This window comes from Alligator mississippiensis, chromosome 11, assembly GCF_030867095.1.
Source record: "Alligator mississippiensis isolate rAllMis1 chromosome 11, rAllMis1, whole genome shotgun sequence".
NCBI classification, from domain to species: Eukaryota; Metazoa; Chordata; order Crocodylia; family Alligatoridae; genus Alligator; species Alligator mississippiensis.
In genome coordinates this window covers 18,628,092-18,654,188 of record NC_081834.1, presented here as the reverse complement: position 1 = coordinate 18,654,188, position 26,097 = coordinate 18,628,092, and the positions used below count along the sequence as shown (strand labels likewise).

Here is a 26,097-nt window from a genome sequence, read left to right as displayed (position 1 = left end):
ACGTGTCCTGGACACTGACCACCTGTGAGAAAACTAAGGGGCGGAGGGTTGTTAGGCCTCCTCAGACAGCCAGGGCCTTTTGTGTGTTATCTCTGCTAGGGGTGGATTTTGGGGTCAGGGATATACATAGAGTACAGCCCGCCCTCATATACCCTATAAATACACCAAGGCTCCAATAAAGTTCAAAAGTATATTATAAACTCAAGATCACAACAAAACAAGATTAACAGTCAGGAACATATATAACATCAAGCATGAACTATATACACTGGTTAACTGCCATACACCATAAGCAGACCTGCCAGGGGCAGCATCGGGACCGTCACAGGCTCACTGAGCTGGAGTGACAGTCAGGCCCTCAGTCTTTTCCCTCAGAGGATCTCAGACCGAGAGTGAGGGAAGGGTGATAATTACCAGACAAATGGATGATCGAGGTCCCGATCCAATAATGCTTTTACCAGGTAAGTATCCAATTATAATCCAATCCGATAGGTCACCCCTCTCTCTCACTGCTACAGTCACTGCTCATACGCCTCAGACACTCTGGTATAATCACCAGCCAAGTAAACCCGCACATCATTCAAACCTCAAGTACTCTCAAGCATCCATATTCCATTTGCGCACTGAATCATGCTTCGGGTTTCCTTAAATACTCACCAAAATCACACCGTGCATCAGTCATTCTTCTCACCAATCACACGCATGTGCGCACGACACCCTACGATGGTGCTCCCAGCACTCAGGCGCAGCACACGGCACTCGGCTGGACCACACAAGCACCTGCACATGCTCCCCAGATGTAAGTGGGTCACTGACATCATCAAGGTAGAGAATTTAGCTGCCCCAGAACCTTCCCCCCTCTAATCAGTGTGCGCAGGCTCAGGAGGGAGCTCATGTTATGGACCACATCCAATAACATCATGCCTTAACTTGAATGTGTGGCATGTGAGAACTGACCCATGACAGCTCCTGATGCTTGGCTGAGCATAGAGACCCAGCAGAGGGCAGCCCCAGTGTCTGGGACACAGCCACCCCCTATCCAATCAGCAGGATCAGGCTGGGGGCAGCGTCAGGTCCTGGACCCAGAGTCCCCATCCAGTCCCTGGAGACAGGTAGTGGGAGGTACCATGAGCCTGACTTTAGGGAGCATCTTCCCCATCTCAAGCTTACTGCTCCCTGGAGCTTTAAACAGTGGGCTTGTGGCTGGCAGGCCCCACCCCGCACACCCTCTTTTTCAAGTTCCCAGGGCACCCCTGGAAGCAGCAGCTGGGGAGCTGGGAGCTCTTGGCTCCTTAGCTGCAGGCACCACTTTATAGTGTGGGGCACATGGGCAGCTGGGGAGATGGGAGCTCTGAGCTGTCCAAGCCCTGCACCATGGGTCTCGGTGCACAGAGAGTTTTAAAGGGTGGCCCTGAAGCAGCTTCCCCACTGGGTTGTCAGATGCAGGGCCTCAGAGGCTTCTGACAGAGTTTAAAATCCCTTCCTTTCCCCACGCTTGGAGCCTCTGATGCTCTGCACCTAGCAATCCAGCCAGAGTGGTGAGGCATGGGGTTTTGACAGTCAGCTGATTGTTGGCCTGAACTGCTCCAGTCTTGAACTGATGGTCAGCCCAGGTCCCAGACTGCATTGGAGCTGGTTCAAGTGCCTGGTCAGCTGGATCCAGGACACTCAGCTGATTGTCAGCCTGGCCAACTGGCCAGCACTCCTGTGCTTCCTCTGCACTGGCTCCCCCTGAGGCTAGTCAGGCTTCCCCTGCACTGTCAAATAGCAGTGTTGGGATTTGGATCTGATCCCTGATCCCAATAGTTGGACTTCCTGTGATATGTGTGTGACGGGGCAGGAGGCACAGTTGTTGGGATTGGGGATCAGATCCCATTGTACCATTAAATGAATGTTGCCAGGGATTTTAGAGATTAACTGAGTGGGAGAGGCATGAGCTTTTGTAGGCAACGATCTGCTTTGTAGATGCTAGTATCCTCAGCATGCACCTTCCAGCCAGGAAAGAAGGAGCTTCCTTCTCTTGGAGTGTTTAAAGCCTCCTTTGCTACTAAAAGTCTGCTTGGCACCTGCAAGGAACACACAAGTAAACGGTATCATTTTACCCCAAGTCTTGTAAAATTCAAAGATTCTGGAGTTGTTGCAGTCTGTTCAATGTCCACATACTTATGTGACTAAAACTGGCTTTATTTATACTTGCATCATTCATTGTATATATATGACAGCAGAAGAATAGTTATTGACTTTAAGAAATATTGGATAAAATTCCTGTGTTCTAATGGTGGTTTTCTCTCTTCAGAAACATATGAGGAATGTAAGAAGTAATAAGCAAAGAAATACAAGAGCGACTGGTTTGGCTAGTAGCATTAAGTGGAAAAGCGGGATTCTTGAACTGACCTAGAAGCTAATGATATGAAAGTAAAGAACAGGGAGATATGAATGGAGTGAAATTTGGTAGATTACTGTAGATAATGTTGCAAATAGTGAGGCAAAATTGCATGAACCAAAAAGAGCTCGCTTTGCTACCTCTAATTATTAATTTGTATTTCCTAGTTGACTAAGTCAGGTTTACTTTTGGGAGTAAATGCTATTCACGGAGAGCAAAGACTCCAAAGCTGAGCCCTAGGTATAACAATTAAAAGGTAAGGATTTCTGTTCTGGACAGACTTATTTGATACTTGGCTTTCATCCAAAAAGAAGTGGGGACAAGATGCAAGACTGTGAAATATATGACAGAGTATCACCACTACAGAGCGATACAGTAGACTGCAAACAAAATAAATGTCACTGGGCAGGGAAATTGTATGGAGAAAAGGATGCAGGATTCAAAGAGTGGTATAAAGACTATCTCAGAGATACCATGAAAGATTGTTTGCAGACAGTAAGTCAGAAAATAAATTTTGGAGTGCAGAGTCAGAAAAACTGTGAATGCCAAGTTGATAAAGATCCAAAGGTTCAAAACTAGCTGATAAGTCAAGGATAACAAGAGAAGAAGCAAGACCTTTGGATTGAACCACAAGCCAATCATTAATTCCCTTCTAAAAGGCTATCTGAGTAGAATGACCTGAGCAAAGACAGCAGAACCTAGCACTAAAAACTTAAGAACAAGCAGCATAAACCTTAGGTCCTAGAAAGACACCAGGTTAGAAGGAAACTGGTTGGTAACTTGGACCAAAAATAGCATCAAGAAAAGGATTTTGATTTTTTTGCACCAAGAGGGAGGAACAGCTTTTTGAAGTAAGAGAAGATGAAGCTAGAGATAAGATTAGTGTTGATGAGTCATAATACAGACTTAGACAAGATGATACAAATTTGTGGTTCGCATTTGGTGTGGAACAAGACAAAGCATATTCAGCAGCCTGTCAGTTAAAAATAATTAATTCTAGTCCAAAGAGTATTTCATCTTATTCTGCTGATGCCATGCTGAATGTCATTTGCCCTGGTCTGCCTTGTTCACTAAGCTCCCAGCTCTGCATACTCTTGACTCACGCATGCAAGTAGGTCTGCGGAGAGAAACGGCCCACGTTGGCCTGGCGAGGACCAAGGTGCCATGTTAATACCTGTGCGTGTGTAAGTGTAGGCAAAGCTAATTGCAGTTTCAACACGCGCTGACGGGAGGCTCCCCAGGCTCCCCGTCACTCCCAGGGTGAACTGGGTCAGCTAACACGTGCTGAAGCTACACCTGACTTGTCCACACCAGGGCCCTAGCGCGGGTGAAATGAGTGGCGGGGACTGTGGACGCGGCTGGTGAGTGCAGGCGGAGGCTGCGGTGATGAAATGCTTTGCCAGGCTCGGCCTCACCTCAGCCGGGTCCTGCCCACGTCCCAGCCCGGGGACCGCTGGCAGCGCGCCGCACGTGCCAGGGCACGGGGAGCCGCGAGGCGCGGGACGGAGCGCGGGGCTTCGCTCAGCAAAGTGCCCGCAGCGCAGCCCGGCGCCGAGACGGAGCTGGGGTGGGGTCGGCAGCCCCCCGCCCCCGGCCTGCGGCAGCCAATGGGGCGGCGGGGGGCGGCGCGGGGCGGGGGGCGGCGCGGCGAGGCGAGGCGAGGCGAGGCGGTAGAAAGGCGGCGGCGGCGGCGGCGCGCGGCAGCCGGAGCGATGCTGCGCGTGCGGTGCCTGCGCGGGGGCAGCCGCGGAGCCGAGGCGGTGCACTACATCGGGTCGCGGGTGCGTAGCTCCCAGAGGAGCCCCGAGCCCGGCCCGGGGTCCGGCACTGAAAGGAGAAGCCCTGCCTTGCTTGGGGGCTGCATCCATCCCAGCCTGGGGGCAGCTGACCCATGATAGCGCCGCTGAGTGCCACTGCCTCCCTTCCCTCTCGACAGCGGGTCCCTCGGGTGTTTCTGGTGCCAGCTGGCATGCCCCAGCCAGGGCACCCCTGCGCTGCCGAGAGACGCGGTGCGGGTGGCCAGCGCTAGGAGGGGACCCCTGGATTCGGACACCCGGGGCTGGCATCGTGGCCCGCGGGGCAGCGCGTTGTGCCCTCATCCGGCCTGCCTCCCCGCGGAGGGTGTCTGGTTGCACTTCTAGTCTCTCTTCGCAGCTGTTCCTCCTGTCCAGGCTAGCACCTTGGCAAGTGTCAGTGCCATCCTATGGGGCAACCCAGCCATATCAGCGAGAGCTGCAAAGATGCTTTTCCTCCACCCAGCTCTTCTGTGCCTCGATGGATGGACCTAAAACAGGGCCAGATTAGGTTTGCCTGTTTAGTGGCCACATTGATGCTATGTGTAAAATTCATGGAACTACTGTCTATAAGAGAAGGTGCAGGGGACGGGGGAATTCTACATGGATTTAAGATGGCCTGATAGATTTATGGCCAGGATTATGACAGGGTTGTCTGAAATAGCAAAGGACAGAACTTGGAGACCTGGGAGGTCTCTCCGAGGCCTAAGTTCATTGTCCAACACAGCTGTGCTCCTTTAAAGGTGAAATATTAACATTTTAGTGGAATGCCTACAATAAAGAGTGTTGTGCTCTAAAGAAAAGCCTTCCAGGCAACATACACTGCACTCAAAGACCCAGGGATGCTTAATTTCTTCTCTTGTATTTGTTTAGTTGTGTGAAAGACCTGACTTTCTTCTTTTTCTTTTTTTTCCCTTTTCAAGCTTGGAAGATCACTTACCGGATGGGTGCAGCGAACTTTCCAGAGCACCCAGGCAGCTACAGCCTCTGAGGCTTCCTGTGCTGCTGATGACAATAAGGCCACCGATCCTCTTCTGAGTGACTGCCCTGTTTGCTCATACAATGAATGGGACCCACTGGAGGAAGTAATTGTAGGGAGAGCTGAAAATGCACGTGTCCCTCCTTTTTCTGTGGAGGTTAAGGTAAAAGGTTTATATTGGAAAAAATGCATCGTTTTGCATATAATGTTTCTTAGTTTGTAGGGTCCCTGTGCACACTGAGGAGTTCACTGGCATAGCTGTTGATGTGATTTCCCCTTTACCTCCACTACGTGCTGACAGGGTTACCAGCAACAGTGGAGTAAAGAGCAACCCTAAAACAGGCAATCTGCTTGCTGACTCTTAGAGACAGGGTTAATATTTACAGCTGCAAGCTGGCAGGATTCTTTTGCTTCTAATTTTTTCTAATTGGAACTGCCATACTGTAGATTCAGCATTGTATGGAAATACATACAAGTCTATTTTCCAAGCATGTTGTGCATCTGTTTGTCTTGCAACGCAATAGAATTTCCTTAGTGAGGCATCAGCCCGCTGAACATCTCCAAGTTTAGCAGTAGAGCCCAATTCTTGTGCGAGTCCTTTCCGTACTTATTACATCTGAGGTTCATATCAACCAAACCTGAACGTGGTGTGGGGTTCTTCCTGAGGTTTCTTTTTTCCTCTGCATGTTGGGCTCTTCTTTCTTCAAAAGCATTTAAATTATGATCTAATGTTGTGAATTAAAATTACAATTCCATCCCACGCTCCCTCCAATGTGCAAATCTTGGTTCTTGGATTCCATTCTAGGTTCAGGTGTCCTAGCTCAACTTTTTTGGTGTACATGTTTAAAATAATAGTATTTTGTTTAAAAACAAAGTGAAATGTTTATAAAAATCTATACTCTAGATAATCCCATATTGCTAATGTTAACCTACTTACAAAATGTAATATATTTTAAATGCAGGATGAAAATGTTTAACACATTAAAAGTGGATTTTCAGATCATCAGGTTTCATCTAGATAGTGAAACATGCTTCTTTTTAAATATTTTGTCCTGCTTAGTTCTGCTTTAGAAATTGGTTTCTGGTTCTAAGAGAAATTAAGTAGTTATTGGGGAAGTTCCAATAGATCTCTATTCCTACTGTTCAAACACAAGACATAAAACTCATTGTTTGCCCTTGCCATCCCTCTTTTGTGCTCTTGAGGTGATACTGGCACCACTGAACTCAGGGAAACATTACTATTGATTTCACCACGATCTGCTTTTACCTATTCAGAGCTGCAAATTAGCTGTGACATCTCATTTTGCTTGAGCAAAGAAACCCAAACCCTACTAGGAAAATATGCTAACTGAGAATGGCATTTCTCATGTACAAGATAAAGTAGATGCAATTCATAAAATCGAAGGTAATGTTTGCACTTCCATGAAGCAACTGAGGGCATAAAAAAATACTCCCTTGCTTTATAGCTAACTTGTAACATTATTTGTGGTCAAAATTCTGTAGCACTTGTTTAACTCCCTTCAGCAAAATTAGGATACATCTACCCATTGTAAGCAATGTCATGAAGAGATACCCAACCTAGCTCCTTACTTTCTAGCCTGCAAACTAGAAGCAGTACAACTACATGTGCTTGGCACTCAGCCTGGGATAATTAGTGCTGTGTTCCCTCTCTGTCTCTTTGAAATTTAAAAAAAATTATAGTTTTCAGATAATCCAGCAAAATACCTATTTTAAAAATTTTGTGGAGTGAATACAGCTGCAGTCAACGTATCCTCCTGTAATTTGAAAGACTTGTTTTTGGCAGCCACTTCAGTCTTTTGGCTGCGATCTGTAAATGATGTGATTCGCATAAGAAGGAGGAATGAATGAAAGGAAGTGGGGTACCACTGCGTGTCTGATGAATATAAATGGCATTGGCACTTGATGACTAGTACCCACCCTTATGGATGCTACAAAAGTGTGTGCATCAGTATCACATTTGGAAAATCACTAGAAGTGAAATGACCATTGCACTAATTGCTGGGTAGTATCTTGGTACAAGTCTCTCTCTTCATTTTTACAAAACAATACATTGGTCTTCTTTGCTGGTGTGAATATATAACTGGGGAAAAATATTATCACTACACAAAATAGATATCAGATATGAAACTCTTAAGTAATAAACAGTACCGTTTTTTAAAATCTCTAAAATACATGTTCATGTGAAGTGTAGGCTGCTTTCATTGCTTATTGAAGAGCCATATAATATGAAGTCCTCCTACAAATAATTAATAGTATGACCATTACATTTTGAAATCACAGTTCATTACACATACAAATGTTGTCAAATGTTGGTTATGCTATTAGTTAATCTGTTAGGAGCAAGATATGCTTACATAGGACAAAACTTCTGTTTGGACAAATTCTGACAGTGTTGTGGCAGGTGGCTGTAAGGAGATGAACTCAGCCCAGAATCGCTGCATTAAGGACATCCTATCTGTGTTGTACTGACAGTGGGGATGTGTGCTCTTTATTAAAGTATGATCTTGACATTGCTTGACTCAAGACCCTTTTACAGCTGGATTTGTCACAACCATGTAATTTCTTGGGAAGTAAAGAGGAAAGTATGTGTGGCTGTAGGAGAATGCGTGGTAGGAAAAGGGGAGTAAAGATTTCCTTGCACTCACTGGTTCCAGATTCATTCTTGGTGGTTTTGGAACTAACTTGCATTTATCCTGTGTGACTGATTTGTCTTGTTAACTGAACTGGATTCCACAGGAATGCTGACCATGTCACATCATCTACATGTGACTTTGGAACAGCTGGTGAAGTCTGTGTGGTGATCAAATTACCCCAAACTAGCTGATTAAAAAAAGAAATGTGGGAAATAGAGGAAAGACAAGTTGCTTGAACGCTGCAGAGGTGGGTAACTATGAAGTGATCTCTATCCCTTCTTCAACTTGGTAGTGTCTATCACTTTTTCAAGTTGTGTGCTTGGACATTCCAGAACTTAAAAAGTTCAATTTTCCCCTATCTACTCAAGGCCCATGACAGAAGGGAAGCTATTCAGGAAGTAGGTAGGAAGAAGCTCAAGTGGCCAGGTTGGATAAATCCAATCTGATGATTCAGGTTAGTGGTCCATTGTTTTGATGAATGATGGTGGTTCACTAGTCCAGAATTTTGGGGGATCATGTCGGGTAGTCACCAGGTATGGGCGTGTGCCCTTACATCTGACGGACATTCACTGGCCCACTCAGGGGTGCTCCCAACCTTTGGTCAGGGGTTCCTATGTTCTTTCTCTCTCTCCCCGCCTGCCATGACTTTGGTGTTGAAAAGGATCTTTCTTTTGATTATTGGAGATGTTAATTAAAGGGAGGTGGTGACTACCCACCTCCACTGTGACTGACCACCAGATCCCGCCCCAGTTCCTGAGGCCGTGAACAGGGAAAGTAGCTAAATGATTAGACTGGAAAGGTTCTTTCCTTTCCTTTCCTTTGGTTTTTTATTCTTATCGTTAAAACATTTGGGAGATCTTGGTTCTCTGGGAAGCTGGTCCCGATTACTTCCTGGGCTTGTTACCGGGCTTCTCTCGGCACCGGCTTTCCCGCATTCCCCAGCGGGCTGGGGAGCACCCTTTTCCCTCCACACTGGGCTTGATTGGCAGCACGTGGCCACTTAACGAACAAAAAAAACCCCTTTAATGAGATTGTAAAGGTTGACTGGGAGAGGACACTGCTTTCCCTGCCCTCTTTCTTCAGCCAGCCCTGGCTTCTTTTCCTCTCGGGGTCTAGGCTATGGGGCCCTTGGAGAGGCTGGGTTTCATTTTTCCTTCCTCCCGGGTCTCTCACCTGTGCTCATCAGTTTTCTTTCCTGCCGTGGCTGCGCCTGAATTACTCGGCAGCCAGCAGAGCTTGATCTCTGTCCCTGAATAAATAAAATAACGGGCTTCCCCAGCTCCAGAGCATCTGCCCTCCTTTCCTTTCTTCTCTGCCCTTCTCTTTACCGTCTTTAAAGGGGTTCTTCCACACCCGGAGACCAATCGGGTGCTTACCCGGCTGCTGGGTCAGTCTAGCGTTGGGTGCTCCCAGCCTCCATCCTCCTGAGGATTCCTCCTTCCTCGCCTTCTCTCCCTAGCTTTCCCCTGGATATTGCCCCGGCTGCGAATTTGTCCCAATCCCTTTCACCTGCTGCGGTGATAAGACTGGGTTGGGGCACACTGGGAGCTCCTGCTGCAGCGCGGAGGTCCCGTTCCAGTTGAGTCGGAGCTCCTGGCCGGGGAGGCATTCCCAGTAAGCGCCCTTCAGCTTCTCACAGATCACTGTTGTACACATGCTTTCAGACACACTGGTTGACTACATCTCCATGCCAGCCATATGCTGAAACCACAGCTCTGCTGAGCATATTGAGGCTGTACCCTGCCTCATGGAAGTGGTAACAAGGGCTTTCTGCCAGGCTAATGAGGAAGGCCTGCCATCTTTGCTATTTGGGTAGACTTCAGTGTCCCATGAGCATCACTTCCTGTGCACAGGAGAGCTGGAATCTGTCTCAGAAGGAAGGACTTGGCTCCTACTACACCTCTGTGTGTGACCTTCCCACCCCATTCCTGGAGTGGTGTGATGGGCTGCACTTCACGTGGTGGCAGCCACGGTGCCCACCCAGAGTTGACAGAGGAGCCTAATGGAGTTTACACCCCTCAGAGTTTTTTCTGGATACCTGCACAGAGGCAGAAGCCACCAATTTCATTACAGATTTGTTGTGTTTTCCAGGTTTTTTCCTCAACCATGAGGGCTAGGAAAAATAATACCTGAAAAACAAGTGCAGAGATTTCAAAGTTCTCACAGAAGCCCAGGAGTAGGGGCTCTAAGTACCTGCATATGGCATTTGTCTCAGTCCAGCCCTGGCAAATGATAGCAAACCAAGTTTCTGCCCATCTCTTTACAGAACACGTTTCTTTCCCCTAAGTATGGATGTTAAGGGTCCTTCCTGCCCAAGGGCAGTCTCCTGGGAAGTGGGGTATCTGCATTCAGGGCATATATATATATGACATTATATATATGACTCTCCAAAGTCACTGGAAGTGGTGCACCACTGTGCTGAAGTGAAGCTTGAGGTGGGAAGGCAGAGGAGAATAAGCAGTAATTGCATGTAAAAATTGCTGGGTGGAAAGATGGACCAGAGGGCAAAGTGGATCAACAAAAGATTAAACTCGCAGACAAGTTTACCTTTCAGATTAACTTCAAGGTCCTTGTATTACTGTTTCTCTCCCATCTTCCTAAACTGGAATCATCATAGTAGGGGGTATGTTTGCACAGCGTCTAGCACAAGGAGGCCCAGATCCTGACTTGGACCTTTGGGCAATACTTTGGAGTGTAAATATTAAGTAGCAGAAGCTGACACGTCTTCTATCACTTGCTCCATTGGCTTTTGCCTTTGGTTCATTTCTTTGCTCAAACATACCCTTGTCACTAGCTTTTCAGATCTGTTGTTTGGCTTTTACACACCAACAGGGATTCTACAATTGTAGAAGATACAAGCATCCACATGTATAAAAGGAAAATGAACTTTAGTACTGCATCTGCATTTGTTGACTATTTTTTCAGAACTCCATTTTAGTAATCATGTTATGTGTCCACACCCTCTGGAGTTATTTACCCTGAATTTTACCTCTGTATAAGTAGTAGCCCCACAATCACCTCTCCCAAGTTTAGCTGTCTACAGTAGTCACAATTACAACTTTTAAGTGACAAGGTGGCCAAGGAGCCCATTTTCATTGCAATCAACCATGGGAGCAAACATATGACTGGTACATTGTTGGAACTTACCCTGGTGGTTGGAGACTTCAGGTACTTCAGATGGGTAACTGCCCTAGAGCTACATAACTTACAGTAGTTTAAGGCTGTGTATTGTATATCCACTCCACTTTTATCGTGCAGTGAATTGAAATTACATCAGAGTACGTACTTCCTGTGCCTAAGCCCTTAGTGCTGTCTTAATACTCTTGCAGCAAGAGAAACTTAGGTTTAAGATATCTGGTTGCTTTTCAGATGGGGTGAGTGATGTTAGCTAGATGGAAAAATGGTAACATGGTAGAAATGAAAGCTTTGTGATTGAACTTTGATTGCCATAATATTCAGTTGTAGTCATTTAGTTTTTGGTACCTGGTTTTAATCAGGCCAGTCAGTGAGATCATCAGGAGTGGGCTCTGCTAGAGGGTTGTGATTAGAAGGGAACTAGCAGGAAATATTTTTCTACTTTAATGAGATTATTGACTTCCATTTAGGTAGGTAACGAATAAGGTAACTCAGTGGATTCATCTTAAAAGATTTTTTATGCAAAAAAAATCATGCTGTTGTCACGTTGCAGGCCATTTTTATTCTCTGTCATTTCTTCTATTTGGAGAAGATACCTTTATCTTAGGCTGTGTGCCATGCATGCCAACTGTAACCGACAGGGGAGCTATTTATTCTCTGGCTGTCTGAACCTTCTCAACGTGTACTATTGAAATTTAACTCCAGATAATATTAACTTAACTCTTGCCTGGGCTACTCAGCTTGCTGACCATTCAGAGCAGTGCTTCCCAAAAGTGGCAGTCACTTATAGTCCTGGAGTCCTAACACGTGTACATCATAGAGCACGTACACACACACCCCATCAAATGCAATTCCAAGTTTTCATACTGAAAGTGCCTGCACAGATATTAATGCTCCAAAAGCAGTTCTCAGCCAGGAGTTGGCAGCAGTTATTTGCAGTCATGAAACTTCTATTTGCCTGGCTCTAGTCTCTGGGTGGTAGAAGGATTCCCACACCATTGACAGTGTCACCTCTGAAGGACCATCTGCAAGGCATTCAGGGAAACAGTACTAGGACATCAGACATGTAGGTGAAACAGTGGAAGACATACAAAAACCTGTGACTAGAAGAGTAATAGCTGCTTTAATAAAATCAGCTCCATTGTATGAAATATTCCCAAGTAGAAGAAGGATTATTGTGATTGATTTATCTTTTATTGTACCAACTTGGATGTTTCTTGGACCATTACAGCTACAACATCACTCCAACATTATCAAGTAGAGTGGTTATTTGAGCTATCTGTCCTCTTTTCTCTTCAGGCCAACACATATGAAAAGTATTGGGGATTCTACCAGCAGTTTGGAGGCCAGAGCTTCCCCAAAGATCACTTAAAAAAAGCTGTTGCTGAAATTGAAGAAATGTGCAATATTCTGAAAATGGAAGGAGTCATTGTGAAGAGGCCTGAGCCAATTGACTGGTCAGTCAAATATAAAACACCTGACTTTGAGTCTACAGGTAAATGACATCTTGTAACTGAGGTTCTTACCACTTATTTCCTGGTCATCCTGAGCAGAGAAAGGTATTTAGGCACGTTAGTCTGAAGACGAGCAGGAGGCAGGGTATAGATGCACCTTATAGATGAACTAAATCAGAGATACATAAGCTTTGAATTCAGGTTTTAAACAATGTTCATAATTGCTAAATTCAGTAAAGTGTCTTGCAGATATTCTAGCTGTTAATTATTTCAAGATATGTATTCCTTTCCATATAGCCTGATGGCTATCTTTTTTTTTCTTTTAGGTATGTATGCTGCCATGCCAAGAGACATCCTGTTGGTAGTTGGAAATGAAATTATTGAGGCTCCGATGGCCTGGCGAGCTCGTTTCTTTGAATATAGAGCATACCGGCCAATCATCAAGGAGTACTTCAACCGTGGGGCCAAGTGGACAACTGCACCCAAGCCCACAATGGCAGATGAACTCTATGACCAGGTATTATTCTCTTTCCTTCATTTGTCCCCACCCCAGGTGACACATTTATGGCACTTGCTGTTGGGTGGCTTTGGACTGCGCTTTACATTCCATGAAGCTTTACAAAACGTATGAAAACATTTTTAGTAATGGTGGTACCAGACCCATTTTTTGTAGAATGCATTGTTAATTATTGAAAACCAGAATGTAAAACTGACTAGAAATTGGTTGTAGCCAAAGGGAGAGAAATGTGCAAAAGAAACCTGTGAAAGATTTAAAATTATTGACGAGTGTTCCTCCAAATATTCTTTGCTGAATAAATTGGCTGGGACTTCTTAAAGGAAATAGTTCTTACGAAGCTTTTGTAGAATGACTTGGTGTTACCTGTCATAATGCTTTAACATGTAATTAATTAAGCTTTATGCTGGTAAGTTTGGTGTAAAGTTAAGAGCAGATCTGAGTTATCTAATGTGGTAACTCAAAACAATACTGAGGGAGAAAACATTAAAGGGGATGTTGTCAAGGCTATCTTAAATGTGCTTGTACTACTTTGAGAAGGGAACCACTTTCCAAGCCTAACACTGACTCTCTTGCTGTATTCTTCAGAAAATGGAGGCCAATAAATTGTGTTCTCTTCCTTACAGATGAGAAGAGAAAAATTTGTATAATGTTTATCTTGTAGAGACGTTGTGAGGATTAATAACTCAAAAAAAACCTTAGAAGCAGACTTTCCAGGTAGTGTAGGAGCCCCCTATTAATGTTCAAAGTTCTGCAATTACTTTATTTTAGACCTTACCCAAAGCCTATGCCTTGACTTCACTTACTGGCTCCAGATATTGGTAGCTACCTATCAAGTCCTAATTTCTTTGAGGCTTGGAGACTATCAGTCATCGTATACCTCATTGTGATGGTTAGAATTGGTTGTGGTATATATGTTTTTGCTAAGTTTCTTCCAGGACAATGGCAGAACTTTCTCAATACTTGAGGGAAGGCCCCTAGCCTAGGATACGAAATGCATGCATTGGTCTGGCTGCTTTTATTCTTTGCATCATCCTTTCTCACAGCAGAGGCCCTTTCTTACCAATAACAGATTGTTTCACATAATTTGTTTGTGCTAGAATACTTCCAGCTTAAGTATGTTTAAAGACCTAGAAGATCTTACCCAGAGAACTATTTGGGGAGAATGTGACTCTTCCTCATGCTATTCTAAAACATGATTAGAAGCACTAAGTGCAGTCTCATTGGATATGCAAGCTAACATGCTTTTTTCCAAACCACAGGGTGTACAATGTTAGTCTGACAACAGCTTTGTGTTAAAGTTTGATACAGTGAAATATCCTGGTTAGTAATGTTTACTTCCAGTGCAGAAGGTACAATGTTCTAGAAATGACCGCTGTCTAGGAAAATTTTCTTATGTAACAGCCTTCTCTTTAAACACACTTGTTTCTGAATTCACTTGGCAAACTGCTAGTTGCTTCAGCTAATTGAGTCCATGCATCACTGAGCTTCATGTATGCTTTTTTCTCCTTGGTTTTTACACAAATGGAAGAGGAGAAAGAAGAAAAATAACATTGAGGATTATACCAGATGTCAGTATATTTATAATCTTAAAATACTTACTTCAGCAGCAGTTGTCAGTGGAAAAAGGCTATTACTACAATTCAGACTAAGTTTGCCTTTGAATAGTCTTGTCTCTTTCTCACAACTAGGATTATCCCATCCGCTCTGTTGAAGATAGACATAAGCTGGCTGCTCAGGGAAAATTTGTGACCACTGAATATGAGCCATGCTTTGATGCTGCTGACTTTATTAGAGCTGGAAGAGATCTTTTTGTACAAAGAAGCCAGGTAGGCAAGGGCTACTTCCTGCAGTTTTGTAATATCTTTCAAATGCTGACTTTTATTTTATTTTTATTTTTTAAATTTAAAATCTTTTTTTCCTGATTTAACGGTAAAACGAATTGTGGGTTATGAATGGAGTGATGGCAGGGGGTGTTTTTTTTTCCAGAAGACTCTGTTCCAGATCCAGTACTATTTAATATTTTTATTAATGATGGGGTTGCAGGAATATAGATCTACAGATGCCACAAGTAGGGTGGGGCTGTGAACACCCTGGATTAAAGTGCAAAGGAATCTTGCTGAATGGGAGAACAGGCCTTGGGCAATAAAGGAAGTTCAGCAATGGCAAATCCAAGGTACTACATATAAGGAAACAAAAGCAGATGTACAGATACAGAATGGGGATAACTGGGCTGGCAGTAGCACTGCCAAAAAGGATTACGGTGTTCACAAACTCATTATGGATCTGCAATGTGACACTGTCACAAAAAGGGAAATACAATTTGGGTTGCATTAAAAGGAGCATTATGCAAAGCAGGCAGATGATCTTACTATCCAGTTTGAGTACTGCATTGCCAGGAAGGATGCAGAAAAAAGTGGGGAGTTTACAGAGATGGGTGACAAAGATGAAGGGGTTGGAATGAAAGACACGAGGAAAACCTGAAGCAGCTCAGTACACTTCAGTTTGAACAGAAGGAGGTTAAAGGGGTGGGGAGTGTGATACTGGTTGTCCAGTTTTGGAAGGGCTGCCATGAAGAAGACAAAGGAGTGCTGTCCTTCCTTGGCCCAGAAGGCAGAACAAGAGGTAATGGACTTAAACCACAGAAAAGATACTTGTATTAAACCTCAGGAGAGTGTCCTGACCATGAGAACAGACAGAGTAAAAACAAATGCCCCAGGAAAGGTGTGGGGTCTCAACACAACTTTCCAAGTTTTTGAGAAGTTTTTAAGAAGAGGAAGGATAGGGGTCTGACTGAGGAATAGCAAAGCCTGTATCTCTGCAGGGCTTTGGCTTGAGATTCTTTCTAACCCTATGGTTCTATATAAGGAAACTAGATTTTCCATAGACATCAGACAGTGGTCAGGCAGACTTTGTAAATGAGAGCGCATACTTCTTTTTAAACAAGGAAACCAAGATCAAAGTTCTTAAATAATTTAGCTTATAAAGATAAAACACAAATCCACAATTTGTCACCATTTTTTCAGGTTACTAACTACATGGGCATTGAGTGGATGCGGAGACATCTGGCACCTGAATATAGAGTACACATCATCTCTTTTAAAGATCCTAATCCTATGCACATTGATGCCACATTTAATATCATTGGACCTGGCCTTGTGCTGTCCAACCCAGATCGTCCATGCCAACAGGTAAGACTGTGATGAGGGAACAGAAGCAAAGCTACATGACAGCAGAATAATTGCTGACTCAGAACTTGGAATTGGTTAGAAAAACAATTGTAAGGCTGTAAGGGACCTCATGAGATCATCTAGTCCAATTGGAGATCAAACTTGCAACCTTGGTAGTGTTAGCACCATGTTGTTACCAACTGAGCTAAGTACAGTAGTTGGTTCAAAGGGTTATTTTTTCAGTTATGTAAATCCCTGGACTCTAGCTTCTACTAGTCCTTGGCATTGAGTTCAAGGCTTTGTGTAATGGTTATTGAACTGTACATCTGAATTTCAGTAGGCTCTGGCACCAGGACTCCACCTCAGAGCAAGCCACAAAAATGACCAGCTCAGCTCTTTATTCCCATTCACTGCTGCTTGCTCCCTACATAGCAAGGAGATACGGAATGTGGTTACCATGCCACTTCTGTTGTCCATAGCTTGTGTGTTTGTGAAAGTTGCCTATGAATCTCAAAGCAAATGGATAAAATAGATGCTACTTGCAGAGCATTTCACATAATATTGTACTTCTGCTACCTGGGTTCAGATAGAGGCTACAGTATCTCTGTTCTTCAGAGGAGTAGCGTTTCTTTATTTCTAGAAGCCCACCCTGTCTTTCAGCTTCAGTATTAATTATACCAAAGAAAAGAGTCCAGTAGTTGCCAGCTCATTTGGCTGTTAAGTAACTCTGGGAAGGGCACTTCAAAGGAGAGAGGATATTCTGCAATGGGTAAAACCTGCCACATCTGCTACAGGGTGGGGAAAAGCTAATTGTTGTGAATGGTGCAGGAAGAGGACTATGACCCTTCTGTATGCTCTTGTTTATTTGTAAGATGTCTTCCTTACAGACCCTGAAGGTAGTAAGCCATTTGTGTGGGATGGCTCTTAAAATCATCACCCCCCAACTTGGTGACCAGGTTTACAGAAGAAGAGCTCCCCCTTGTGGTGGACTTTTAATAAAGCAATGTTATAAGCACTCAAGCATGCACAGTTCCCTATGAGATTGAAGACCCCAGTACTATTCTGTTTATCCAAATTGTCCCCTTTGCTTTCAAAGATACTTTTATAGTTATAGTAAATATTTCCTAGTAAAAATAAACTGTTTCCTAGGATGACCATGGGCATATGCTATTTGTTAAAATAACTACACCAGCAGCCAGTTTATTTGCCTTCTAATGTTTCCTGCGGAGCATGACGGAACAGTAGAAGACTATACGGTGATTCTTGGCAAGCACAGTTAGTTTCATTGGCTTAATAGAAGTCTAAGTGATACGACTGGTGCTCTGTGCATCAATAAAATAATACATTAGAAATAATGATGCAAATATAAAAATACCATTCACTTCTTGTTCATGTATTTGTTCTTGACCAATAGGATCCAAAGTTTTTTTGCATACCTCTTTCTTTCTGTGTTATAGATTTGAATACAAAAGCCATGGAACTGAATTCTAATACAAAGTGATGAAACCGTGGATATGTTTTGTAAATGTGCTTACATGAAAAATTGATTTTGCAGGAAGAACTTGAATGAGGTGAAGGTATGCCATGCATAAGAGGCAGCATGGAAAAATGCAAAGGCTGGAGGGGAAAGTGATGGGAAGACATTTTAAATCCCGTTGGAAACCTAATTAGATTAAATCTCTTTCAGATTGAACTCTTCAAAAAGGCAGGCTGGACAGTGGTTCAGCCCCCACTTCCACTCATCCCAGATGGTATGTTGCATTTGCTCTGCATTTGTAAGACCAGCAGCTTGGGGTGCATAGGGCAAGAATGAAACTGAATGCATGACTGCAAGACTAAGCCATTCATTTTAATGTATTTAGGACACCCACTGTGGATGTCTTCTAAATGGCTCTCCATGAATGTCTTAATGCTGGATGAAAAACGTGTGATGGTGGATGCCAATGAGACTTCCATTCAGAAGATGTTTGAAAATCTAGGTGAGTGCTAGTTCATTGTGTAGGTACAGGCCAAAGTAAAATTCTCTAAGAGGTCACCTGTTCTTATGACTGCACTCTAAATAGGTAGAGTGGCTAGTACTGTACAAATGGAAGAACTGTTTTACCCACTGAATTCCTGGGTGAGAATCATATGAATGAGTTCACTGATTCTTCAAGTCAAAGAATCCTTCCTGAACGAATTTGTTTCCTTTTTAAATGTAAAAGATGTAAAAGTTAGTTTCTCCAATTTTGCAATGCAGTTTTTCTTCTTGAAAAAACATGAGCATGTGATGGGCAGGACTGCCTGTGCAGAGCCTTGCTTATCCTTCATGGCTGAACTGCACAAAAATTCTCACAGCCCCAGATTTAAACTTTTTCTTTGTGCTATGAATGGTCAAACTTGGGATACTTGATGAAGGGATTTCAGCTGATTCATAGCTCCCCTAGAAGTGGCAGCTTCTGGAAATGGCTCTGTGGCAGGGCTCGGTTTTCTTCTTTTCCCAAGCAGTTGGGGCTGGAGTGGGTTGAGAATGTGAACTAATTGCCCATAAAATGGTAGTATGCAGTAGACTGAACAGAGAGTAGAGAGAACCTGTAATAGTGCTGCCAGAGAAGAGATGGATTCAGTCTATTTAAACTTAAGTCATGCTATGAATAAAGACCGTAGAAACCAAAGTGTTATTTATATATAGCCCTGGAGGTTCAGGAGTTATCTAAACTTGTAAGGAGAAATCTTGCCACTAATGAGTAGTATAATCAATTTCTTCATTGTGGCTTAAGCTGTAATGTCTCAATCTCTCAGTAGGACTTGCTGTTTAAACAGGCTGGGAAATCAAGCTAGGATTTGGTCAATCACTTGGATTTTGACCACACTGAAGTTAAAATAATACTAATAATGATCATATGAATAGCATTTAGTTGGAGGGAGCAGACTGGGGATAGGATCTGGGGTATCTGGCACTGGGCAAATCACTTGCTCTCTGTGCTGAAGTTTCTCCTTTTCTGATTTGAGCCATTAGGGCTAAGTATTATCTTAAAAACAGATATTGCTAGCAGGGCTCTGTTTTCGTTATAATTAAGGATAATGGAAAGGATAATAGTTCTTTCAGTCTTTTGTGGTACAACAGCTACTCTGTATCACTGATCACCTTGTTGCCCTTCCCTGTATTTTTTCTAATTCCACTGCATCCTTTTTGAGATGTGGAGACCAGAACTGCACAGAGTGCTCAGTGCAGTTCTATAATAATTCCCATAAAAAAGTCTTTATCAATAAAGGTTGCAGGAAGTGTGAACACCATGCTACTTGGTGGTATTAGCAAGACTTCACACATAGCTAGACTGCATGTGTGTGCTTTGACACCATAAACAGGAACCTATTAGACTGAGCAGGTACAATGGGCTCAGTCCACCCCAAAACTATGTAGACTGATGTGGAGTATTGCCAATTCTCATGAGTTTATTACAACGCTCACAATATGAAACCCCAGGCACTGGAATTGTGACTACATTGGCTTCTTAATTGCAAATTGTTTAGCACTCAGTTTCAGGGAAGTCTGGTTTCTGAGCCATTAAGGCTCGTGTCAGAAGGCAAATGAAATGTCCAAAAGCTGTGTGTGAGAGGAACGCAGCTAACCCGAACAGCTCTACTGAACAGCTGAGCAACTGGTAGTTCAGAGTGCTGTAAACCCCTAGAAATGAGAAGGACTTGCTTCAGAAGGAGTTCTTGGTGCTGTGACCTCAGTCAGTCCACTGGTGTTGTGTGGGAGCTGAGCCCACACATGTCAGCGGTGAAATGAAGGGAGAAGCAGCTTAGCTTGTTTGCAGGCAATCTGTGTAACTCTTGCGCTGGAAAGAGGAAATATAAGCCCTGAGCACTTAAAAAAAAATGTCATTTCTAGAAAGTGACTCTATTAAAACAACGTATTTAGTATCTGAACTCTGGATTCCTAGGTTTCTAACTCAACCCTAAGAGCTAAAACACTTCTCTGATTCTTCATGTATGTACAGCAAAGACAGATTTTGTTTTTGGGTTTGTTTGGTTTTTTTGGTTTTTGATTAGCATACCCCAACATGTCAGATGTCGGCTCCTCTCCTGGCACCATATATTGCTGCAGGTATGGCTGGAATAGCTGAGTAAGCTGTATTCACATCTCCCTGTTCTTTGCCTAGAACTTGAGTTAGTACGGCACAGAGGGATTATTAACCAATAAATATGAGATGGACACATCATGTCATGAGCACTGAAATTTGTTTAGTGTTCTGCCTAGTGCCTAACCTGTGAATTGGTTTAACTCTGCCTTCTGTGTCTTGCAGGCATTTCTACAGTTAAAGTGAATATTCGCCATGCCAATTCCTTGGGAGGTGGTTTCCATTGCTGGACGTGTGATGTCCGCCGCCGTGGCACCCTGCAATCTTATTTTGACTAGTCATTAGCCAAATAAACAGTTGCAAAATTTGAGAAACGTGCTTAGGAAACAAATAAGTAAGTTTTTGCATTCTCCTAAAATAAGTGCATGAGCTACAGTGCTTGAGCAATGGTGTCCCTATGGCGGTATAGTGACAGTTGATTCTTCCTCCACTCTCTACACTAAATACATGCAGCTGAAACTATTGATCAGCACAACAGGATTTCTGGCTGGCTTTTTTGAAAGAATTCCTCTATTCATCTGAAGCCACCTTCAGGTGGCTTCAAATGTAAAAACTTGACAGTACATCGAAGGCTCTTGCTAGAATAGCTTGGCCACTAATATTAGCCATCTACCTCTATTTTTTAATATTCTATCAAAAAGGCAGCTTGAAATGTTAGACTCAAGTTTAACATTTACTTTTTTTTTTTCTAATCTGTTTACTGCTGTAGCATAGCATGTTTTTTTAATGCTGATAAAACAGCCCTAACTTTACAGATCTCGTATGGAACCAAGTACTTGCATCTTTATAACACTTTTACATTAGTTGGACTATGCAGATATTTAGGGGAAATTCTTCTGAATTATTTTAATTCTCGGCTCTAATTTTAATAAATGTCACTTTTCTTTGGTACAAAAGGTTTTACTGTTTTTGCCTATTACAAGCATTTTACCCAAGTGTACCGTGCATTGTCGAACGCCTTTTATATACAACCGTTAATTGTATGAAAAGTAGTTGGGATGCTAGGTCTGCAAATTTCATGGTGTGAAATTGCTTACATAAAAATGCAAGTTTTTCTTAAACCATAGCAGCTGCTTGAGAGATTTGTAATGACAGCACCTCTGATGCTGTGAAACAGTTTTAATGTTGATTACTGGACCTGTATTTTTTATGCTAATAAACTTTTTGCATTCACAATTTAATCTCCAGTTGCAGTTTTTACCTAGAAATCAATAACATAGTTTTGTCCTCTGAGCAATCAAGTAAAATCAGTTTACAAACTGTGTTGCAACTCTGGCTTTGCACAGTCCATTCATTCTGTGTGTGAGCACTTCACCTCCTGGAGTCATGCATCTTAATCAGGGAGCTTACATGCATTCATCTAACTCTGGCTAAGTGGCAGGGGGAGCATATACTAAGTTAGGTGACTTTTTTTTTTTTTTCTTGGTAGACCAACACTGATTACAATGTGCACTCTCTCTCATAGCACCTGTATCCTGCTCCTGCAGCCAATAAGAGTTTTGCCAGTGATTTGCATTGAACTGGGATTGGACTTTGGAGCCACTTTCCTGAGTAGAGGAGAATGGGCAGCCACAACTCCTTAAAGTTGCTTTGCAGAGCCCAGTGCTGAAATCACAATGTCAGCATTGTACATCAACTCCAGTTATTTTGGAGCAGTAACAGGACCCCAAGATGGGGTGGCAGGCACTTCAAGCTCTGGGTGAACGAGTGGACAAATGTACACATGCATATCTAACACGGTCAACTCTGAGTGGGACTGTAGTATATACTCATGTTACACAGTACTTCAGGCACAAATGTGGGCCATGTACTTTACCGCCATGTGCCCTCCAACAGCCTACACTGGATGGGAGAAAAATGGCTCCCTATGACTACACCCAATTCATATTCAGCTCCACCCCAGCTCATCTTAACACATATCTCTTATTAGATGAAAGGATGTTTACAATAATTTTAACACTTTGCTATCCACTGATTAAGCCCCAGTTGGGTAGGACACTTCCAGTCTCTGGAGGAGTATCTTGACTCCTTGCTCCACCCCCCGAAACATGCTCTCTTCTGGCTTGCATTTCTGACATGATCTATTGCCCACTGCTTTTGCCAACACCTGCTGCAAATTAGAAGGGGCATTATAGTGGCAGGGTAGGGAAGGCAAGTGGGATTAGTGCTGCCTGAGTGAAGAGGTTGTGTTGCTCCTTAGGAAACAGGAGCAGGCAGTTGTATTTTAGGCTTCTATAATATTCTTTAATGTGGAAAATCTCTTCTAGCCTCATTGCATTTGACTCAGCTTAACAGGGGAAGACAGGGTGTCTTTAGGAATTGCACAAACCAAAAGGCTTTTCTTATGTTCCAAGATTATGGTCACAGCAAATTTCCCTCTAACTGAGGTTTTGTCCAAAAAAAAAAAAAAAAAAAAAAAAAAAAAAAGAAAAAAACAAGACAAAACACCTTTTAGGAGGCATAAAAACACAAACAGCCTAGTTGTTTCCCCTCCCCCCCTAAAATTTGCCTTCTAACATTAAGTGTTCCTGAGCTGTTCACAACCTAAACACTGCAGTGCTCACCAGGTGCATGAGAACCCAGGGAATGAACCCAAAGGGGAAGCTGAGCCAGCTTTCCCTTTGCTGCCAGCTGAGACAATGCAAACAGCTGAGAACAAATCTTAAAAAGCAACCTTTAATCTCGGCTGGTGCTGGTACATGAGGAGAGATTCAAAATATTACCTGGTTCAGTTCAGTTTGCAAATCTGGTCTACTCTAGGAATTTGAAAAAGAGCATCAGAAAGATTTCTACCTTCTCCCTTCTTTGGGGTTTTGGTAACTGCAAAGGTTTCTGCTTTTGTGTTGTTTGCAGGCTCTTTCTTTGTCTACATGTGATCAATTTATCTCCAGGGAACCTTGTGCTTTTAGTTGAACTTAATCAGACTGGGACCCTTAACTAAGCTTTTATGGGTTTTAAAGAAAGTGTGGCACTTATTTCTTGGAAGACAAATGCATGAGCTCTAATGTTGGAACAAAGCAGGCCTATGAAAGCTCCTTACTGACCTATTTCTTTCTTTCCCCATTCAGATTAGAAAGCTGAAACTACTAGGAGTGAAGTACTGGCTGGGATTTGTTGGCTGTCAGTCTTTAGTTGAAAGGGGGATGGGGGGGGGCGGAGATTCAGTGCACTTTCATATTTAGACCTTAGCAAAGATCTGTTTCAAGGTTTCTGGTGCAATGGTCTGGCCTTTGGCAATCTACTTTGAATACCTTATTGGAAGGGCAGCAGTGGGAATCCAGGCCAGCTTTTTTCCCTTCTAATCAGGAATTTGTTGTCCTCATCTGCTTCTTTGCCCTTGTGGAAAGGAGGTAATGCACAGTCTGGCTGCCTAGGAATCTGAAATTTCTGTTTTGTCTGGACACTATATATGGTACTTTGGACACTAGATGTTTAGGGCTCATGATTTGATGCAGTCACATGTTAGGAGCAATTATCTCTCATTATGACTAATAGGGGTAAATACTATATTGGTATAAATACCCACAAATGGATAGCAAGCAACCTTCACCACACATCTTGAACACTAAAATTCTGACTTTTCTAGTCATGCCAGACTTTACCAGCTATGAACATTCTCCTGTACTCTTACAGTATTTGGAGTGGTGCACACAACAGGAAGCCTCTCCCCACCCGAGTCACGGTTTCTCTTTTCCTGCTGGGGCATTTGTCCTGTTGGCTAACTCCTGATGGTGTTGGCTGGTTTTAGAGCAACCTTCCCTTTTACATTTCCTTCAGCCAGAAATCCTCAAGTTGGGTGGTTGGAAAGGACCTTGACGAGGTCAGTCATTCAGTCTAGCCCTCTGCAGAAATGCAGGATTCCCCTTTTCACAAACCATCCCTATTAGATGTCTATCGTTTCTGAACAGAGAAGTTAGTGGGCTTTAACCTCCATCTTTCAGTTCCTAGGAACAATGTTAGGGTAAGGAATGGAGATCCAGCCTAGCAGAAATGTTTTGACATGGACATATTTTTGGGGCCAGTGGAAAGAGAAACGTGATTTAGCAATGTAAGCATGACAGCAGGGCCATGGGCACATCTCAGTTCTACACCCAGCTCTGACCATGACTCCAGCAGTGCCCATGGGCTGGGCATTTACCCTGTTTGTTTCCACATGTGCAAAGAGGTGATAACCCTTGGCAGAAGTTATAGTGATGATGAAATATAAGGTATGTCCATGGAGCATTCCTGCATGGAGAAGGGCTAAATAGTTTTTGAAAGCACGGAGGGATCCTGGAGTTCAGGATCATCAGAGGACAAGGCTGGGAACAGTTACTCTACCAGTGTATTTTGTAACATACTGTATGTTGCAATAAGTCCACTCCATTCCTGTGAGTGACAGGCCTTGCTCCTAAATCAGTTTATGAGAGACCCTGGTGGAGATAGTGACTATAGTTTCACTCACAGCTCCTGGCATAAAACTATGCTTCTTCACAACTATTTCTATCATTCAGAAAATGTGTTGGCCACAGCATTACGCAGTAGCGCAGTAATGGCTAATCCCTCTGTGGCATAAGCCATTATAAGAAGGGCATTTAGAATAGGGGTAAAGCTAGGGTAAGTTTTAAGGCTCTGACCTGTATTATACAATAGCTAGTCCAGTATTTAAAGTAAGAAGTGGGTCTGTGGAGTACTAGGAACACATTCAAAGTCCCAAACGAGAATAAGCCTTGCCCCAACATTAAAAAAATAGGTTCATTGGAGGCTGGGACAGTAATGCAAAGATTGAAAACCCTAGAGGGCCATGGTGCAAGGGATATAATAGGTAAAAATTGTATATTCCAGCTTCTTTTTTTAACATGTAAAGATGGGGAACTTGGGTTGCATTGCTATATGCTTTGGTTAGGCTAGGTTCTGAGAACAAAGAAAATGTGGTAAACAATGGGGAAAGTTTGCTTTTTTCTTTGATATCTGATTACTGTGATACTTTGAGGCAGGAACTGAGAATAGGACATTGATACTGGGTTTGGACTCTTGAAAGCAGCATGTCTGCAGGGTGTTTCTTGCATCTTCTCTGTGCCCAAGTAAAGCAGGATAAATGTAGACTATATTTATGCTCCCTATCATTGATTTCTTCAAGGCCTTGCCCTCTCACTTCTACTTGGCAAAGGAGCAACTGGGGTGTTAAAAGCAGACCCTGGTGCCAGAAGAAAGGGCAACAGCATCCAAGAATATGGAATCAGCTAGAATAGATTCAGGTTAGAGCAGTTCTCCAGTTTTAACTACTATACCTAATACATACCCCCCTTCTCTCAGTGCTGCCTAAGGGATGTTATAAGGAAGGTGCTTACTACTCACCTGTCCTAATTAGAGATTTCTGGGGTGAAGGAGTGGGCTGGGCTGGACCGGGCCAGGCCAGCTCAGCTCAGTTCAGCTGTAGGAAATTAAGCACACTTCCAGGGTTAGACTCTCTAGGAAGTGGGATCACTCTCCCCTGAGTGTTGTGAGCTGTGGGTAAAGCAGGCTTTATTTGAGTCCTTTCTCTTAGACTTGCACCATTGGAAAGCTGCTGTATTTGTGGTGAAAGCTAGAGCAGAACAATGCTTTTTCACCACTGCATTTCTGTTGGAGTATACATATTCAAACACTTGAATCTGCCCCAAGGAGGAGGGAAGGTAAACCCTTGAGAGAGGTGCTCCCCTTTCCTATGTGTTCTTGCACCATGCTTTGGACCTTTCAGTACTGATTAATTCAAATATTAACTGAGTCTGAGGCATGGGTAACAGCTGAAAGGACTCTGTTACTTGGAGCACATTCTGTGCTGTGTAGAAGCAGAGGGAAGAGATGAGATGCTGTCTGATGGATGTTTGAGGTCTGTGGTAGTGAGGAATTTGCCTCTGGATGTCTGT

At 43.3% G+C, this 26,097-nt stretch overlaps 1 protein-coding gene across 1 annotated transcript; it reads left to right on the top strand.

Annotated features, from left to right (window-relative positions):
* Positions 1–4,059: 4,059 nt before the first annotated feature.
* Positions 4,060–21,385, top strand: GATM (glycine amidinotransferase). The gene is made up of 9 exons (XM_006259359.4): positions 4,060–4,164; positions 5,100–5,318; positions 12,244–12,439; positions 12,725–12,915; positions 14,604–14,741; positions 15,939–16,103; positions 17,770–17,833; positions 17,945–18,061; positions 20,375–21,385. Exons 1-9 carry the CDS (start codon positions 4,096–4,098, stop codon positions 20,485–20,487), a joined length of 1,272 nt encoding a protein of 423 aa, XP_006259421.1. The 5' UTR covers positions 4,060–4,095; the 3' UTR covers positions 20,488–21,385.
* The last annotated feature ends 4,712 nt before the right edge of the window (positions 21,386–26,097 follow it).

Bases quoted from the DNA above. Each gene is read 5' to 3' on its own strand.
- GATM (XM_006259359.4), top strand. From the start codon at position 4,096: ATGCTGCGCGTGCGGTGCCTGCGCGGGGGCAGCCGCGGAGCCGAGGCG. The intron at 12,916-14,603 runs GTATTATTCTCT...TCTCACAACTAG, and splicing joins CAGATGAACTCTATGACCAG to GATTATCCCATCCGCTCTGT. The intron at 14,742-15,938 runs GTAGGCAAGGGC...CCATTTTTTCAG, and splicing joins TTTTTGTACAAAGAAGCCAG to GTTACTAACTACATGGGCAT.